General features: G+C 37.9%; 1 protein-coding gene across 11 annotated transcripts; it reads right to left on the bottom strand.

Moving 5' to 3' along the window:
* Positions 1 to 2,458: 2,458 nt before the first annotated feature.
* On the bottom strand, positions 2,459 to 19,107 carry LOC105037116 (H/ACA ribonucleoprotein complex subunit 2-like protein). 11 transcript variants are annotated; one of them, XR_012141086.1, is made up of 10 exons: positions 18,831 to 19,107; positions 18,316 to 18,385; positions 8,910 to 9,112; positions 8,575 to 8,813; positions 8,221 to 8,442; positions 8,056 to 8,148; positions 7,877 to 7,960; positions 7,363 to 7,799; positions 3,781 to 3,886; positions 2,854 to 2,914 (listed from the first exon to the last, which is right to left on the bottom strand). XR_012141086.1 is itself a non-coding variant. In XM_073256899.1 (9 exons), exons 1-8 carry the CDS (start codon positions 18,958 to 18,960, stop codon positions 7,362 to 7,364), a joined length of 1,479 nt encoding a protein of 492 aa, XP_073113000.1. In that variant the 5' UTR covers positions 18,961 to 19,107; the 3' UTR covers positions 3,781 to 3,886; positions 7,334 to 7,361. The 11 variants fall into 11 exon arrangements, 5 of the variants coding, with proteins under 5 accessions (XP_073113015.1, XP_073113000.1, XP_073113012.1 ...); XR_012141091.1 differs by lacking the exon at positions 7,363 to 7,799 and having other exon boundaries at positions 2,459 to 2,914; XR_012141090.1 differs by lacking the exon at positions 7,363 to 7,799 and having other exon boundaries at positions 2,778 to 2,914; positions 3,781 to 3,914.
* Between the last annotated feature and the right edge of the window lie 991 nt (positions 19,108 to 20,098).

The raw sequence follows: 20,098 nt of genomic DNA, 5'->3' as shown, positions 1-20,098 counted from the left end.
CAAATGGTGCTCGATGTCTCGAACCTTCCATTCAAGATCGTCCTCTTGATGAGATCTTGGATGTAGAGAGTGGCTCGGAGTAGAATCCTTTCTAAAGGAGGTTGGAGAATGCTGACGTCTTTTGCCATTGCCAAAACCATGGTGAGATGGTGACCATTGATCGGCCGTAGTGGATCGATGGGTTCCTCAAGAGGGACTCTCCATGGTAGAGATTGGTTTTGACGACTGTGCTGAGATGGCACTATCTACATAATAGGCTAGGGGAGCTGTTGCTGCTCCATAATCTATTGCAAGTGCTAGACGGTGTTGGTCAGCACCTGAATCTGGCAGACCAAGTTATCGAACTACTAGGTCTCAGCTGTCACGAGCACCGGCGCTGGTTGCATAGACCTAGCGGATGGCTGGGTGACTCTACCTTGACTTCATCAGATGGACTATCAGTGGGAAGTGGTGGAGTGATTGCGTCTTGCCATACTCTTTCCTTTGATGGGTTGCTGGGTCGTTCTAGCATCAAACTATTGCATCAAGGCTCTCGAGGATGCTAATGTGGCCGAAGGTGGAGGAAAGTCTGAGTGCCGAGACACCAAGACGAACCTACAAAAAAAGTCCATGCTCGTTGTGGGGTTCTCTGATAGAGAACTTTTCGATGATTAAGTCAGCCGCAGCTTGAGAACAGTAAAAGAAGGAGAGTATGGGCTTAGTGTTCTACACCTTGAAAGTCCCATCATTACTTCTTTATATAGAGGTGGAGTAGTAGGCTATAATGTAGACTGGTAGGCCAAATTGTGATCTGTTAGACCATTAGGATAAGAAATTTGGAGATTGTTAGTCATGGGTAGTAGCCATGTTCTAATAAAAATTCTTAGCCCATGTAGCTGAATAAGTAGGCGACCTGATGTCGGTATACAGCTGAGGTCTTAGTCCGAAGTGCTCCAATTGATGTCTGTTTGTGGAAAATTATCTTAAGTGGTCGGTGACATCCTAACCTTAAGATCGGTTAGTATCCGAGCTGATAGATCGGATCAGAGATGACAGGATAATTCCTTCCCAGCTCTCCGTGCCGATCCTATCGAGTCGTCAGACATAGTCATCGACAGCCATGTTGATGTCCTTAACAAGTAGCCGAGAATAATGTCTAAGGTCAAAATCTAATAAAGTTGTCTACTCTATTACTAGGATATTTGGATGATGTTCGTCGTTTGGAGCCCATCTCGATGATGCAACCGATCCGAAAAGTATTTTCAAAGATGAGATCTGAGGATCGTAGTTGAGGTAGTATGATCCTGTAATAATAACCAGCTGATGTTATTTGTTACTATTGTTCTAGCTTCTATTTATTATTTATTTTTCGCAGAAGAGATCTGCAGGCAATGGACCGCAAAAGGGAGGACAACCCTCACGAAAAACTCAGTTTGCACACAAAGCTGTTGAATTAGTGCATGGATAAATCAGCTATTAAACATCGCCTTTCGGTTTAATGCCCTGAATCTATTGATACATGGTAGTTTCGAATGTAGTAGATGCTATACAGAATTTTAGGAGCTCAAATGATCCAAAGCATAAAAACATGCAAGATATGATAAGTGTACGCTGAATGCTGTGTAGGATGATGAATGGTCAAACAAAAATCAGAATGCATGTTTTCATTATTTCTTATAGGCATCCACCGATGACACTAACATTTAAGAAAAGACAACCAAAAGCATAACATTAAAGAAAACGAAAAGAACATGGCAGGGTATTCTGTCTTCAGTGAGCAATGTACGTCTAATTTTCCCTCTGAGCATAAAGGGCACATCCTGCTCTTTGTCAACTCTCTAGGCAACCGATAAACCACATAGCACCTACCTGAAAGCTTTAACCAAGTAAGATCTATATCATTGCTTTTGTTTATGTCTCCACTGCCTTAAACATATAGGAAAGAGAGTAAAACAATTGGGGATCAGTGTCCCCGCCGTAAACTTCAAGAGAACGAAAGGCATACATCAATTCCTGTTTTTCTCGGTGAGCCATGTGACCTTCCAATGGTTAGGGAAGACAAAAAGAAGGGCGAGATAAAGAAAACAAACAGAGACTGGTCCACGAACCAAGACAGAGAACAGAAGGCAGATGGAGAGCCCTCCGAGATCAGAATGGCAGACCAAATCCAATTCATTTCGTCAGTTTAATATCAACCATTAATTAAATAATCCTGCCTCCTGTATGCATGTCCTAAATACTAGTAAATGCTACGGAGCACAAATTATGTATGTGCGAACTAACAACCCAATTGCAAACAAACAAAATTTAGAAAATTACCATCTGTTAACCAGAGAGCCTACTAGATTCTTCCAAAGATTGTTTGATATTTGAGATTTATCTCTTTCTAACACTCAGCTTCCAAAGGGCCTAATGTAATCAGTTGAAAAAGGCCACTCAGTAACATGTCAGCACAAAATCACATGCAAAACAACTACAATTCATCGGTTGCAATGGCTTTATATAAACTACCTGTGTCATATATTATCCAATAGCCAGCCAAATAATAGAAATCAAACCAAGGGAAAATGCTCAGCATCCCACTAACTTATCTCATGGTACAATGGATGATGGTGACAAAATAGACACCCCTGCTTGAGGTCCCCAGACAGAAGGAACATAATGCGGTTTACTTGGTGTCTGAGATTGACATGTCAGGGAAGATGAAGACAATACCAGCAGCAAGATGGACAAACATATCATGTGAAGTTGGATCTTGTTTCACGGCACTTTCAGATAAGGGAGGACGTCACAGCTCAGCAACGTCTGACACCACTTGGTTGTAATCTGACTGCAATTTTTCCTTCACTTCCAGCTCCAACTCTCCTTTGGTTGGTTTGGTTAGTATTAAAACACAGCAGGTAGGCCTCTTGGTTGCCCCAGCAGCGGCAAGATCCTGGAAAGGAGGAGAGAAGGGATCCCAGACGAGAAATGTGTCAGCAGAGGACTTAATCTTATAAAACAGTCTTGCATGAAATACTGATAGAATTGTCAGAATTCATAATCAGGAATCACATTGATTTCCATACCACAACTTTTTACATGTAAAGATTTAGGTGGTCAGTTCCTCGACAATTAATCAGACGGGGAATGAGCAAAAGCTGTTTGATAATCATGAGATGGGTCCCTAGACAGATACGTTAAATTGATTGTGCTATATCTAAATCATTTAAAAGAATCTCATCTCATTTTTGTGAGAAGATTTTATGCTAAATTCTAAATTGTATGGCTGTTTTAGGGAGGCTGTGGAGCTTGTGCAATAGCAAACAACCTTGGGTAAGTTGTTCAAGTCATTACGTTGCAGTGACAATAGTGGAGATAAAATCAAGTATATGGAACAAGAAAAGAGAAACTATTAAAATATGAAATAACTATATGCCAGCTAAATGAATGCTCTCTCTGTTGGACCTCAGAAATTGGTTAGATGGTATATGGAATTTGGAGATAAGTGTTTGAGAAGTTCCTTGTAATAGTATAGGCAAGCTGAATTGCCAAATAGAAGTCTTACTGTTTTAACCACCACATTCGACCAAGTTTCCAACAATTTGCTCTTTCTTGATTCTACCAAACTTTTCTCCAACTTGGTAGAAATGCGCCCCTTGTACACAAAAAGAGTAAATAAACCAGAAATCTCATTCACCAGAATGGGAGTTACCAGTACACCAGTCTTCTTTTGCACACTTTAGCTCACTTACTCCTTCACCCATGCATATTTAATAAAAAAGAAAAAGATTAAAGGGCACCAACAAGATAACAACTAACCTCCTTTGAAGGAACAAAGATGTATGGAATATCAGCTTCCTCACATAATATAGGGACATGTGTGATTACATCAATTGGAGAAATATTTCCCGCAATTATACACAACCTGCATACACCGGGCAATTATACACAACCTGCATACACCGAATCAGTTCAGAATGTTAAAAAAGCTGTAAAATCAGTTCAAAATGTTAGAAAAAGCTGTATGACAGAAGCACAAGAACAGTTTACACCCTGACAATATCATAACATAGAAAATTTAAATGCATGTAAATTTGTTCAATCCAGTGACAAATTCTATTAGATCACTGATGCCAACTGACAAGTCATGATATAGGAGTCTAGGATTCTCAGATTGTGTTCCTGCTGATGTATCATACACCCTATTGACAAGTGCATTGTAAAATGCAGTCCAGGTCCACCTAAAGACGTGATTTCAAACATTTGTCAGAACCTTTGGTGACTTTATAGTTCATATTCTATCCTCTCCAGCTTCTCATGAATCTTGGCATTTATAGCAACAGCCACCGTCAGAATTAGTAGGGTGCACATGCTATTAATTTGTTGCACAATTTGGATGAATTTTGGGTGCATCATATATGGTACCAGGATGCATAAATTCACTAAATATTCATTTTAGACATCAAAAGTACACACACAAAAAAAAGAAAGGAAAACGGCATCCTGACATAGTACCAGGACACAACAATGTACCATGAATCAGTATGATACGAACCAGTACCATGCCAGGCTAGTGAAAAACCAGTCCCATGGTCAGTATTGGTATTTTAAACCTTACTCTGCTCCACAAAAAACATGGTATGTTGGTTATGTGCTAAGAAGACCTTGTATTGAATATTAGGGTCATGGGTCCCGGTCGGTAAGTAGCAATAAGGCCAAGGGATCTATGAAATGCAAGTATTGGTCTAAGAGGAAAAAAGAACATCTTAAAAACTATTAATGGGCATAGACTAGAATTAGACACCATGAAGAGCTTTTTGCATATCCTTGAACACATCCTTCGAGCACTTCTACAATTATTCTTTACTACTTTTCCTTGTATTGATAATGGAATTCATGAGGGCTTCAACTTTATGCTGTTATATGCTTCTACAATAGTGTTTCTCAGAAACATCTGATTTTTCAGTATATTACACTATTGTCTCTTAGCTACCATAACTTTGAGTATTGTTTTTGTTAGTTTGTTTATTATTGCAGAAACAATTGCATATTTCCACTGAAGATGCCTAAACACTGTTCCAAGGGGAAAAAAGGATTAGACATTGCAACTAATCAATGCATTTTAAATTTACAAGAAATGTGATACAGTCTGTCCCGTTACAAGATATATGCAATAGAGTATGCATCAGTGAATTCTTGGTAAAAAATTTGCATCATTTTCCTCCCATGAGGCTATGGTCCCCCCTAGTGATGCAAAATTGAAAGAAGCCACTTCTAATTAATCAACTTACACTATATATGTTTCTTAATATGCGCCTGGACAGTACATCTTAAAGGATATATTGCTGAGCTGATTTGGGCACCTAGGGCTGAACTCAAGGTTGTGTTGCATACCCTTGGTGATGCACGGCACCCTAGGTAAAAGATTCTAGCTAAGAAAAATTTAAAGCTTTAAGCACAGAGTTATAAAAGCAAAGGATCCTTATCAAATGGTTTTAGGCAAAACAGTCAAACACACTTAAAAAGAATCTTCTTTTTTTGGTTAGGGATTGGGGTGGGGGAAAGAAGGGGGCTCTCAATCAAGATAATTTGGTAAAATTTTATATTTTGCAGTTTTCCCGTAACCAAGTCCTCAACCTGAACCTTCCATTGAAACTAGCAAGGAGATGTCAACTTCAACCAGAACATGAAAAAGAAAGAAATAATATGATGAATTACCAAGCAACCAAACATTCACCTTTGCATTGATTGAGAAGATCCAACACTATCAAACAAAATATTGATAGGAAAAAATACATAGACCAAGCCGACAGCATGTTGAAATCTTGGGTTGAATGGCTAATACAGTATCAGCCATGTGATTTTTTTCTAACAGGCATAACGCAGACTCAATGTGCACATGTACAGATAGCTGTAGTAGTAAGCATATGTTTATTACTGTTGATAAACATGTGTATATTCAAGTTCTCCATATAGTTTACAATCATATTGTCAAACATTGTGAAATGAAACAAGATGGACATCAATATCAGCACGACAAAAGAAAGAAAGGAGATAACACCACATTCAATATACAAAAATATTCATAAGTTGCTCTAGTTTGCAATTAATGTTCCAAAATCTTGCCCAAACATTGACCCATTTTAGTGTACAAGTCACATGTCAATAGTTTAACTGCAAGTCATCTCATTGACCTGTGACACCATAAATAAATAAATATATCAAAAACAGACAATAATAATTTTTAAAAATATAAAATTATAGAAAAAACATGAAAAATAATCTGATAATGGTCCTATTATGCAGTACATTTGCCATAAAATGATAGAATCTCACAACTTACTTTTAATAAAGACCGAAAAGGATATGTATTAGTAACTGGAATCACCAACCAGACATGTTCTATTAGTAATTTTGGATGGAAATGGAAACATAGGGACTTGGGAACTTGGAATAGAAAATTCTATGAAGATTGAGATGAACCCTCATTCCAAAGTCCAAAGAGGTAAAAAGGAAACTTATTTTTTAATATTTTCCATCCCATTAAAGAAGTTGACCGGAGGAACCAAAACCAATTGATCCGAGTGGGATGGGTGGTTAGATTGGCTAAGTCATCAGAGTGCATGGGTTTCTAGAATATCTAGGGGATTGAACCAACCCATAAAGGTTTCCAAGTCACAAGTCAAGCGGGTTAGCCCAATTGACTCACCTAGGTCTTAAAACATTAGTTGCTATTATATCACTACAAGAAATCTGATTTTTTGCGACGAAAAATAGCATTTCATCGCAAAAATTAGCGACGAAAAAAATTTCGTTGCTAATTTAGTGATGAAATGTTAAATTTCGTCGCAAAATTTGCTACGAAAAAATTTCGTCCCAATTTTTGCAACGAAAAAAAATTTCATTGCAATTTTTGCGACAAAAAAAAAATTTCGTAGCAACTTTTGTGATAAAAAAATTTTCATCGCAATTTTTGCGATGAAAAAAAATTCGTCGCTAAAAGAAGAATAAAAAAAATAAAATTTGCGACAAAAAAATTATTTTTAGCCATGAAAATTCTTTTCGTCGCAATTTTAGCGACGAAATAAAAAATTTCGTCACAATATGTAGTGAAAATTTGAATATTTTAGGATCGTTGAAATTTTTTAATTATTTTTTACGACAAAATTAATATTTCATCACTAAATTAAATTATAAACGAAATAAAATATTTTTTATTTTTTTATTATGCAAGCACCTGTTTAAATGCAAATTTTTATCAGATTAAACATATTTTATATAAAAATATATGAACACAATAAAAACATTCAAATTTCAAATAGCAATAAGTTTCATAGCCATCATTGTCATATACAAAAGTATGAGTTCATACACCATTTAAAATTAAAAAAAACTACAAACTATGTATCATCAGAGTCGTTGGCCTCATTCCCTCCTCCAGACGTCGATCCCTGGCCCGATGTGTGTCGCGATGGTTGTGCAGAGGCGACATCATGCGGCTGTAGAGGTGCTAACTCGGAGGCATCGATACCGAGCTGTCCCGCCATCGCAGCCACTATCCTCTCGAGCGTCTGATTACGATTCATCCAGTAAGTAATTTGATCCTGCATCATGCTCATCGATGTCCTAACTGCCTCTGGCACCGAGGCATCATCAGACCGGACGGACGACGAACTGCGAAATTTTTTTGATCGCATGCTATGCCCAGATCCTAGCTGCTGCTCGAGGACGGTATCCAAGATCGCATCATCTGTCATCGAACAAACCGACTGCGATCCAACATCGCTGTTAGATCCAACCTCCCTCGCCATCTGCTCTCTCAATTGTAACATTTTTTCCTTCACAATAGATCAAATAACACCATAAATTTATTTCAAAGCCTTTAAAAGCATTCAAAATGTAGTACCACACTTACATAACGCTGTCTTGCCTCCTCGGTCACAAACTCGTCACTCTTGTTTTGATAGAATTTACCATAGACGTCGATCCCGGATAGTCCCTATTCAAACAAAAGAAAAAAAGAAAAAAAACATCAAAATAACTTAAATATTCAATAAGAACTTACAGAGTGCAATTGCAAATGTAGTTACGTACCATCCTCTTCATTTCTTGTGCAAAAGAGGCACTTCCTTGCGTGTGAATAGAATCAATTTTACTGCTATTCACCTTATTCACCTCCGATCGTCGCTAAAAAATACATACAATTATAACCAATAAAAGACATAACAATATCAAAAGAACTTGAAATACTAAACATACTTGAAATGCCTCACTCCTAAAATGCTCGCATAACCACCGCCAATCATCACCAGACCCAGCCCAATTTCTATAAGGCTGGGTCACAGGGTCAATCCCCTTCGCCTGCAGCTCATTGCAGTATTTATGAAGCCTACATCGCCGATATCTATATCTATTTGCAGCCATTTTGAGAATACACGCCGTCACTTGTTCGTCGGTGCAATCCTCGAAGTTAATATTATCCTATACATATGAACATTCATTATAACAAAAAGCAAAGATATAAAATTATTCATATAATAAAAAATTATCTATATAACAAAAAATAATATGGATCATGTAATGATGTGCAAGACATTCGAAGTTAATTCTTACCTTGATGTGAGAGACTAAGGCATCGCGGTATCGAGGGGCTACATGCTTGAAACTATCGACAGCCCATGAAAAATGATTCCACATATACAGACTGATCTCGTTTGCGACTATACTAGCATTTGTGCCAGCCGGATGATCCCGAAATATCTGTACTTTCGGCTTTTCATTGTACGTATACACGTATTTCTCCAAAACGAGACCCCTACTAGGACCACGCACTGCACATCGCTGCTGTGTTCCTGCATATGAAAATTCGTAAAATAAACATATATCATCTATCAATGGATGTATATAATAAAAATATATATGTAGTTTATAAATTGATAGAGATGTACCTTCAGGAGGATGATGCTGTGGTGCCATGACCTCCGGCTGGACAGGCTCTGGCTGAGCACTAGTCTGCTCTGTAGACTCCGACAGCTGAGTCTCATCTAAATCCTCTGACTCATCATGCAAAATGCTAAAGTGAAGATGTGTATCATCAAGTGAGGCCTGCTGTCTACCCCGTGAATATCCACGTCCAGGACCAGCCATGATGCTGCAATGATTAAAATAATTCAAATCAGCATGTAATCAAAAAAGCTCAAGTATTACATGATGTAACAAAAAAATATATTGAATTACTTATTCATATTAATTATTGTTCTCAAAATCTGAACTCGTGTCCATATAGTCGTCCTCGACAGGACTTATAAAAGACATCGACCCTGAAGTGCTATCATCATCGTCGTTGATGAAGTCATCATCCACATGTGATTGTGACCCCAAATTATTGTTGGATCGTGCCCGTGCCCTTACCGACATTTCAACAATAGGAACATCCTCAGGTTTGCAGTCGTCTCTTTGTAATTATCCTATGTCGACCGTGTCATCTGGCACTAATATGTTATCTGATGCTTGCATTTGATATGCTTCGTTTTTAATAGTTGCACGGACTTCATTCTCTAGATCTTCATCATTTGGGCATGTGAAAAGTGCGGAATCGAACAAATATCTATGCTGAGCCCTTATTTCAACTTGTCAAGACTCTTTTATTTTGATATCATCAATATACCACACTAGTCTCGCTTGTTTTGCAAAAATATAAGGATCACTTTCGTACCACATGTGACCAGTGTGGACACTGACGAGTTGAGGGTCTATAACAATTGGCCTGTGTCATCCTACATCATACCATCGACACTTGAATAACATGACCTACCGAAGACCACTATATCTCAGCTCTATAACCTCATGCAGAACACCGAAAAAATCTATTATTTCACCCTTGTGCTCGCCCTCCACGCTTATTCCACAATTTTGTGTGGTTCGATCGCGATCGTAATTTTTCATTAAGAACCGCACACCATTGACTATGCATGCTGAATATACCGATACACGTTTGTCAGATTTTTGTGCAAGTGCGGCTAAGTCATCATTGATACAGTTAGAATTGTTCATATGTAATTGAGCTATCTACAATTAAAAGAACAATAAGCGGATTAAGTTTGCTAAAATAAATACTACATAAACGAACCTTTCAATCATGGTGAACATTAACATAACTTATCCGTTCGTCAAATCATGATGCGAATTGATTCCTATGTCATGCCGCTGTTAATGTAAGATTGATTCTTCTGAGCTCACTTTCATGCTCATTGAAGTGATATAGTAATAACATATATATTTTAATTTAGAGTCTACGAGTACGTACATTCATGCATATATCAACAAAAAAAAATTAAATATGTATACTCACATCATGTACGCTTCCACCTCCTCGCAATTGTTTAGCACATACCAATGCATGTCGTTTGTTTCTTATGGTGTTAACATTTAAAAATCTTTCTTACCATATGGTCAGGCAACATTGAAGAACACGGACAATCCATCGATCAGAATGTCGTCAACATCGACATTTCATTGTGGTCTCCTAAATTTGGTCTCCACTCTCTGAAGGTATATAGAGCAGAATGTCAGACATTCATTCATAATGTATGCCTCCACTATTGAACCTTCGGACCGTGCTTTGTTAGCGACGGCATTTTTGTATTCTCGCATCTCCCTATCCAATAAATTGTCAATTGATATATATATAATAAAAAATATAATAATGAATAATAAATATTACAATATCATGCAATTATCTTTCAATTGGATACATCCATCTTGTATGTACTGGCCGACCCAGTCTAGCCTCATGTGGAAGATGAACTAAAAGATGCACCATGATATTAAAGAAGGCAGGAGGAAATATCATCTCGAGTTTACAAAGAGTAATGATAATCTTCTTCTCTAATATATCGATCTGACTTCGCCTCAACATCTTCGCACATAAGTCCCAAAAATAAGTTCCCAAATCAAATAATGCATCGCACACATTATCTGGCAATAATCCATGCAAACCAACTGGGAGCACATATTGTAGAAGCATATGGAAATCATAACTTTTCATCCCGACGATCTTCCCATCTTTCGGCTTGATGCACCGTTTCAAGTTGGAGGCGTATCCATCGAAAAATTTTACTGATCTCCAATATGTGAGAAATTGATTTCTTTCTCTTCGGTTCAGTACATAACATGCCAATGGCTTTACCAACCTATACCCCCATTGAATCAAATGTAATTCCTTTCTAATCCACATGTCCTCCAAGTCAAGACGAGCCTTCACGATATCCTTCATTCTTCCTTCGATATTGAGAATGGTATAAAATATATTATCAAATATATTCTTTTCAATATGCATGACGTCAAACTTGTATTGAAGAAGAAGAATTTTCCAATATGGAAGATCAAACAACTTGCTCTTTTTTTCTCCAATTTCTGATACTTGTTCGCACGCCTACTTGGCTGACCGGACCCTTACCAAATATGACATCCTGTGAGTCGGATAGCTAATTTAAAATACTGTCCGTAGACCAGAACCTTGGCTGGACACGTCGTTCATGCTTGCCATTGAACTTAAGACTTCTCCTCCATCTATGATCATTCGACAAGAAACGTCGATGGCTGGTGAAACAAATCTTTCCACGAATACAGTCCGATGTAATATCATCGTTACAAATTGGGCATGCTTTATACCCTTTTGTACACCATCCAGAAATATTGCCATATATAGGAAAATCGTTAACTGTCCAAAGCAGTACCGCATGCATGCGAAAGATGCCTCCTGCAACATGATCATACGTTTTGCACCCTTCTTCTCACAAGTATTACAACTCTTCGATCAATGGCTCTAAAAATATGTCTATGTCTCTTCCAGGGGCACGGAGATTCGAGATCAACAAAGCCAGCAGATTAAAAGGTGATTTCATGCATTTCCAAGGCGGTAAATTATAAGAAAACACCATAACAGGCCACATACTGTATGTAGTGCTAAGATTACCATATGAATTAAATCCATCTGTTGCCAACCCTAATCTGACATTTCATGAATCAATTGCAAACCATGGATGTTCACGATCGAAATGTTTCTACGCATCTCCATCTGATGGATGTCTCATGACATCATCGTCGATGTTGTTTTCCTCCTTATGCCATCGCATGTCCCAAACAGTATGCCTTGACATGAATAATCGACGCAATCATCGCGTAATCGAAAGTACTGCAAAACCTTGCATGGTATTTTCTTTTTCTTTTTATCCTTACCACGACTTTCTTTCCATCTGCTTGAATGACAAATCGGACATGCTTGTAGATCTTTTTTGTCCTTCCGAAATAGAATACAATCATTCGGACATGCATGTATCTTTTCGCAACGTAAGCCCAGGTCATCGACTCCCAACCCAAGTCCTTTCAATAATTTTTTGACTTCGTAATGACTTGACGGAAGTAACTCTCCCTTATACAGTAGGTCCTTCAAAAATTTGAATAACCAATTAAACGAGTTATTTGACCACTTACCCAGTGTCTTCATATGTAAACGTCACTTTATGCATCTCTTAATAGGCGCTCGAATCTATCATTCACAGGCATATTACTGTCTTCAGCTTCTTGTCTTGGAATGGGATACTGATGTTCTGATCCCACTTCCACATTTGCTTCAAATAATTCCGGATGGAGATCCTCCAAAATTTCTCCATCTTCTGCACCAAGTGTTTGCCTTTCACGATTGGATGATCCACCTACTGATGATGCATTTGTGGGACTCCTGGGCAACATGCTCGAGCTAGTCGGCAAGTCTTTACCACGACAAGTCCATCTCTTGTAAGTCACATCTATATCGTGTTCGTATAAATGATTTTGAATGTCCAATAGGGTACACCAAAATAAATTCCTACATCGACGACATGGACAACAAACTTTTTCATCTTCTCTAGTGTGATTGGACGCCACATTCATGAAAGACGTCACACCCGCAATATACTCGGGACAGAACTTATTGCGCAATGACATTCAACCACGATCCATGCCTACATGTTTATGATATAAACTATACAATCAATCTTATGCAATAATAGTTGACTAACATCTTATATCCCCTGCCTATAGGGTGATGGTCCTATTCCATTCAGGAACGCAAGAATTTAATATTGCAATACATGTCTTCTACATCAAAAAAATTTTCGGCAGTATTTCGACATAGTTCCCCAGATACACAAACACTAAAATTATGCTATGTATCTAGAGAACATGATCGAAAATACCGACAAAACTCTCCGATGTAGAAGCACATGGTATGCAATATAAAATTCACTCACGTGCTCAAACTGTCCACAAGGATAATTCGAGGATAGTGTGTACAGCATCAATATTTTTTTCATTAAAAGATAAATATTGGTTCATGCACGCTATCCTAGAACGAAAATTCTAAGGTTTATAGATTTGTTATGCTATAATTAATATATTATTATTATAATTATTTTTTATTTTTAAACTATTTTCAGATCATGAACTATGCTTCAGAGTAAAGCAATAAATAATCATGCCTAACGACAAAAATCAATTAAAAAAAATAAAAACTTAAAAAATTATAAAAATTAAAAAAAATAAAAATTGTGGCCTGATCTTCCAACTCTCCTATAAATCCCACATAGAGAAAGAGATGGGTATCGAGATAAGCTGACGCCGGTAGCTGTGCAGCGACAGCGACGGCGGCAACCTACAGATAGACTGTGAGAGCCAGAGAGCCGTATATACCTGAGAGATCGCGGCCTGGTGGATTGCGACGGCAGGGCGACAACGACGATAGAGGCGGAGCGACAACGACGGCCCTAGGGGAAGCAACAACTGTAAGAGAGGGAGAGGAAGAGGGAGAGAGAGAAAGTGAGGGAGAGGGAGAAATCGGGGATGAAGACAACGGCAGTGGAGGGAGGACGACAGCGGTGGCCTCGATTCGACCGGCACGGTGGCGTCGAGGGAGGACGATGGCGGTGGCCTTGATTCGGACGGTGTGGTGGCGTGGAGGGCTTCAATCCGGCCATTGGCGCGCTCGATCGGAGAGGGAGGGGAGGGAGGACGACGATCGATGGCGGTGGCGTAAGAGAGCGAGAGACAAACGATTTGGCCGGTGCGGTAGCGTGGAGGATGCCGACTAGGGAGGACTTTAACCCAGTCGGTGGCACGCTCGATCGGAGAGGGAGGACGACGGCCGACGACGAGCTTGATCGGGGAGGGAGGACGACAACCGATGGCGGCGACGTGAGAGAGCGAGAGAGAGACGGGCGATTTGACCAGCACGGTGGCGTGGAGGGAGGACGCTGACCAGGGAGGGCTTTAACCCGGTCGTTGGCGTGCTCGACCGAAGAGGGAGAATGACAGCCGACGGCGAGCTCGACCGGAGAGGGAGCGACATGCTCGACGGCGTGGGACAGTGAGAGGGAGATCGGGCATTTTGAGGCAAAATTTTGCCCTAAAACAATTTTTTTTTCAACAAAACAATCTTTAGCGATGAAACAATTTCGTCATCAAATATAAAAATTTTGTCGCAAAAACTATATTTTTTGCAATAAAAATTTTTTCGTCACAAATAATTTTTTTTAGCGATAAAAAATTTATTTCGTCGCAAATAATTTTATGTTTGATGACGAAAAATTTATTTCGTCGCAAAAAAGTAAAAACTCTGGCAATAAAAAAAATTTCGTCATTAAAAATGCGCTTCTAGCAACGAAAATTAAAATTTCATGGCAAAAGATTCAAATTTTTTTCAACAAAATAACATTTAGCGCTGAAATATTTTCGTCGTCAAATATAAAAAATTTTATCACAAAAACTATATTTTTTTTGCAACAAAAGTTATTTCATCCCAAATAATTTAATTTTTAACGATGAAAATTTTGCTTCGTTGCAAATATTTTTTTTAGCGATGAAAATTTATTTCATCACAAAAAAATAAATTCTAGCGACGAAAAAAATTTGATCGTTAAAGATTTACTTCTAGCAATGAAAATTATAATTTCATCGCAAAAGATTTAACTTCTTGCGACGAAAATTTTTTTCGTCGCAAATACTTAATTTTAGGCAACAAAATTTTTTTTCATCGTAAAACATACTTATTTGCGACGAAAAATTTTTTCATTGCTAAAATTTCATCGCTAAACATCAGATTTCTTGTAGTGTATACCGAGGTATAGTGCTCCTACAAGAGCAAGTGACAAATTAGCCCCCATGAATTCCATCAGATAATCTTCTGAACCCATGTGTATTTTTCATCATTTGGCACACATCATCAATGCACTAAAAAGTGCAGCATTTATTGCTGGAAAAAATAATGCATTATTGACATGGGCCAAAAGACAAAAAAAAAACCCATGCATTTAATACTATCCAATACAATACACGGAAGTTATATCTGGCATTTAGTCATATGACCCACATATGACCTACTTTGAGAGTTGTTATGCCAGAAGCATTATAACTCTAGCTTTTTGGTATGTCTTTAGATTATTTAATACCTTTTTCCAATTCATTCTCCTGTATTTGGACAATAATCTTTTTCTTTTCACAAAGAAGTTTGCAAATTAAAATCATATATTATATAGAATATAACCAGACTCTAGTAGGCATTTGTCTATGTCAAAAAGTGTTTCCTTTTTAGTGTATACACACATGAAATTTTAAGACAATATCTAGAAGTTCATCATGTCATTACTATGTTAACCTAAAGCCTGAGGATCATAACCCATACTCAACATATCACTTTTAGGCTCGGTTCGGTATCAAATTCAACTTTTTAATCAATGACTTGTTTTATTGCCTTTAATTGCATCCATGAAAAGTTGGAACATTCTTGAAATTCTAATGTAATTCATGGCTGCAATGCACAAGTTTATATCATATTGTCCTTTTAATATAGTTCAATTTATATACAACTAGACATGTAAACCTCACATAAGGGTAGTAAAGATGGCTGAGATTGCCTAATCTTTTATTATTATTATTATTATTATTATTCACGATGCGCAATAACTACATTCTCTATTTGGAATGTCCATTTTTTTTCCTTATTTCTCTCCCTCAAAGTAGGAACTGAATTAAGTAGGTTATTTTTATTTGAGATAGAGAAATTAAAACAAAAAGGATATGACATGAAGAAAAATGAAGCCTCCTAAGAAGTCTTTGGCTTCAATATTAGATAAAGTGTTGAATTATGTTTATATAATATAATTACCTCAAAGAATACATATGTACACAAAGAAGAATGAAAAAAAAAGAGCATAATGGGCTGCTTTGCCTTAAGACAAACCTAAAGATCTATTAGCTTTTTTGGAGAAAGAAACTTGAGGACTAAACCCCAGAAACTTCCACAGATATTACTGTACCAGAAGGATTAAGTTTTTATTAGGCAAACCACATAGGTTCAAAAGGACAGAAAATATAAGTGGAAATCCGACATGGCACATCATGTCATTGACAGAATGCGCGTGACAGTGATTTCTATGCCCAAATAAATGGACCAATTCAGCCTGTTGCCTAATCTGCATATGTGGTGAACCTAATAGGTATCGAAAACTTGTTTGTTCTTTTCTGTGCAGAAAAGAAAACCAAAGCAATTATAGTTCCTGAATGATTGTATCTTAAATCAAAAATTAAAAAAAAAGGTTTCATTGCATTTCAGGTGCAGTAGATATATGCTTTGATCAGTTGATATATGTCTATATCTATATCTATCCATCTACATATGGTATTCTTGCATAGGATCTGGACAAGCACACATACATAAAAATGCATACACACATATATGAATGTACATATCAACCAAAATGTTTGATGCTGAAGTGGATCATCACATTATCTCTTTCATTTTTCTTTACTTTATAAATCTGATGAAAGAGTGTAAAGCCATTAAATAAGTTCATCACTGTATGTTTACATATATCTATCTTGTTATTAGTGGCTTGCATTTCTTATTATAAAGTTTAAAAAGTCATTGATTTACCACCTCACTAAAAAGCGGAACATACAGTTGTATCCATATGCAAACAAACTATCAAAGACGACTCTACAACCCTAACACCTAAGAGAGCATGACTTAATACAATGTATAAAAGTATAGGTAAGTCAAAGAAACACTAATAACAAAAATAATGGCATCAACACCATTAGTTCTCTGTTAATCAACCGAAAAACTTCTCCTAATTACCTGTAAGAAACATCAAAGTAAACTAAGTAAGATCAAATGGTACAGTTGTATTTACAATTAAAACCATGAAAAATATTATCCATACAAAAAGTGCACGTAAAAACAATCTTTCAATCCGTATAGAGAACCTCTATGTGGGCAATGAATCGGAGTACATAATCAATGACTGATATGATCTCCCCCCTACTGTTGGACCTAATTCAGCCATAGGCTTCCTTACTCAAGCTAGCCCACAACCACAGGCCACGGATTCTCAACCTAGCTGCTTCCTTGACCAGGATCTTATGGCCATGATATCCAACACAAGACTTGCTTGCATACATACATGCATGTATGATTTACATAAACGTACATCTCCGAGTGTTAACTCCATCATAATGCCATGCCATAAGATGCATATAACATGTCTTATATGCCAATCTGAACCAATCTCAACAGGTAAATATCTCTATGACTAAATCCCCAAAACAATTTGCAAATAAAGTGGATTAACTAGAAAAAAAATCTTTCTTTTGTCTGCATGGGTTGCTCAGGACTCAAACCCAGAACTAGTTGGATGGAGTAGATAACTTTTCTTTGTTGGAATAGAGGAAAAAGATCCCTCCACAAACTGTGCTTGTATTTTTCATCGCACACGACTATACACGTATACACGCATGTGTGTATGTGTATACAAACACACATACATACATATACACACGTATATACATATAGGTGATCAGAGCTGTTTATTATCATTTGCGTATCTTTTAGCACATGCATACAAAGTTCACCGTCTAAATATCGAACCCTATGTATATACCATCTTATTACAATGTTGGTATGTGGTTTAGTATGGTACAAGATAGCATACCAATTATCGGTATGATACGACATAACATACTAGTATGAGACCGGTACAATATAGTATACCCCATACCGGGTGGTACGGCAAACCATGCATGCATATCACAGGTGGTTTGGAAACTTTTGCAATGGATTAAAAGGAACCATTTGTCTGCTACTACTAGATTATTCAAAAACAATGGCACGTCAAGATTTGTGCTATCACTATATACACTGCCGTTTAGAATTCCAAATGAAACAAGATTATTTGCACATAAGAAGAGTTTCAGTAACTCTAGTAGATTTTCAGATTAAGTTTTTCAATTTAATCGGGAGGAAGGAACAAGAAAACCAACCCTTTTTGACCCCGACGAATACTCTTTACCACTTCCTTAACTCCTCTTTTTAGGCATTTCGACTCAGAAGCTGGAAAAATAATAGAAATTAATCATGTCAGATGAGCAAAAGAACAAGTCAAAACAAACTATAGATAAGAAAAAACTCACACACCAATGTAACTGATCAGAGACAAATTGAAACCCGATATCCCTCAAACGACGAAATTCAGTAAGGAACTCCACAACAACAATCAAGACAAAGAAAGAAATTTAATTACAAAAGGCAGCAGTTGAATACCACATGTAGGAGGAAAAAACTGTTAACGTGATCATACAAATTAGGAAAGCCAACACATCCAAATGAGAGGAAAGCAAGAAACGAGAGAGAGAGATCTTTTTAAATAAAATGGATAGGATTAGAGATGAATTCCAGAAAAATACAAAAATAGTAAAAAACAATTTAAAACATATGAGTAAACAATCGAGGTCATCAGAGTCTGATATCGAAGCGATTTGATAAGAACGGATGGTACCTCTTCGGACAAGCTTGAGTGTCCGCTTGCGGAGCTTCTTCCCGGCGAGGGGCTTGGCAATGGGGGCTAGCGCCATTAACTTCCTTCTCTCCTTTATCGATCTGCTCTCCGTCTCGCTATCGCTCCCCATCCTTCTTCTTTCTTGTCCCCCGCCTCTCGAGCCTCTCTTCCTTGCTTTCTTTCGCTATTTGAGAGGGCTGGGTAGGGCTTTACGAACTAGGGTTTTAGGGCGGAAGGGGAGACCCGCTCGAAAGGTCGTCTTGGTTTTGGGTTCGGTTTGGGTTTTACCAAAAACCGCGAGCCGGTAGTAGTTTCCTGGTCCGTTGGTTCCCTCCGCTCGGGTTCAAAGGATCAGCTTCACTTGTTTCCAGCCCCTTTTGTTAGGATGGCAATTGATCCGTTGTGAATCGCGTTTGGCCTGTATCCATATCCATTCAATAAGTAAAAACCTCATATTCATGTCCATTTTGTATCTATCTCAGATCGATCAAATACATATACTGATTAGATCGAATCAAATATATAAGAGAGATTGATTAGGTCAGATACATGTTGTTGCGGCCAACTCCCTTTCACTTGTCGCCGGTGAAGAGTACCTGCAAAATCAAGTCTTCACAGACTGGAGTTGTGTCCAGCGAAAATCTTTCGATGCTTAAGTCAGAGAGGAGTTGGTAAACAACTAATCAAAGATTTAGTGTGGCAGAGTCTCAGCTAAGAAATTGCCTTTATCCGTGCTGCTCGTTTACCTTCCTTTTATAGATGATTCTGATGTAATCGTCGAGCACGTGGTCTCACTTTTTATGGTGCTAGATTATTGGACCATAATCATGGAGTTAGTGGGCTGTTTATTTCTATTAATCGCCGTAACACGTAGTCGATAACCGTTCATAACATTTAGGGTATATTGAGCAGATAGGCCGACTATATGTCGGTAATACTGATATGTCGGTAGAGGTAAGTCGGTAGACGATCTGGATGACCATCGGCTGGTAACTTTGATATGCCGATGGTCTTCGGTCAGAGGTTGATCAAGTCATTTGTTGTTGATCGATAATAGCCGACTGTCGGTCGGTCAACCGATTATGAGTCAGAGTAATATGTTTATTTGATCGATGTAGAGTTGGAGTCGGAGGTCGATTGATTTGCCTCAACAGTTGCCCCCCACTCCCACGTCCAAGGTAGCTCGATGTGTATTTCATCACATGGCTTATCACATTGAATGAAGAGAGTTGCCATATGTCACCTCGAGCCCCGACTTGACTGCTAGT

The sequence above is a fragment of the Elaeis guineensis genome, chromosome 1, assembly GCF_000442705.2.
Source record: "Elaeis guineensis isolate ETL-2024a chromosome 1, EG11, whole genome shotgun sequence".
Classification (NCBI taxonomy): Eukaryota; Viridiplantae; Streptophyta; class Magnoliopsida; order Arecales; family Arecaceae; genus Elaeis; species Elaeis guineensis.
The sequence above is the reverse complement of the archived record's forward strand: the minus strand, read 5'-3'. Positions and strand labels throughout refer to the sequence as shown.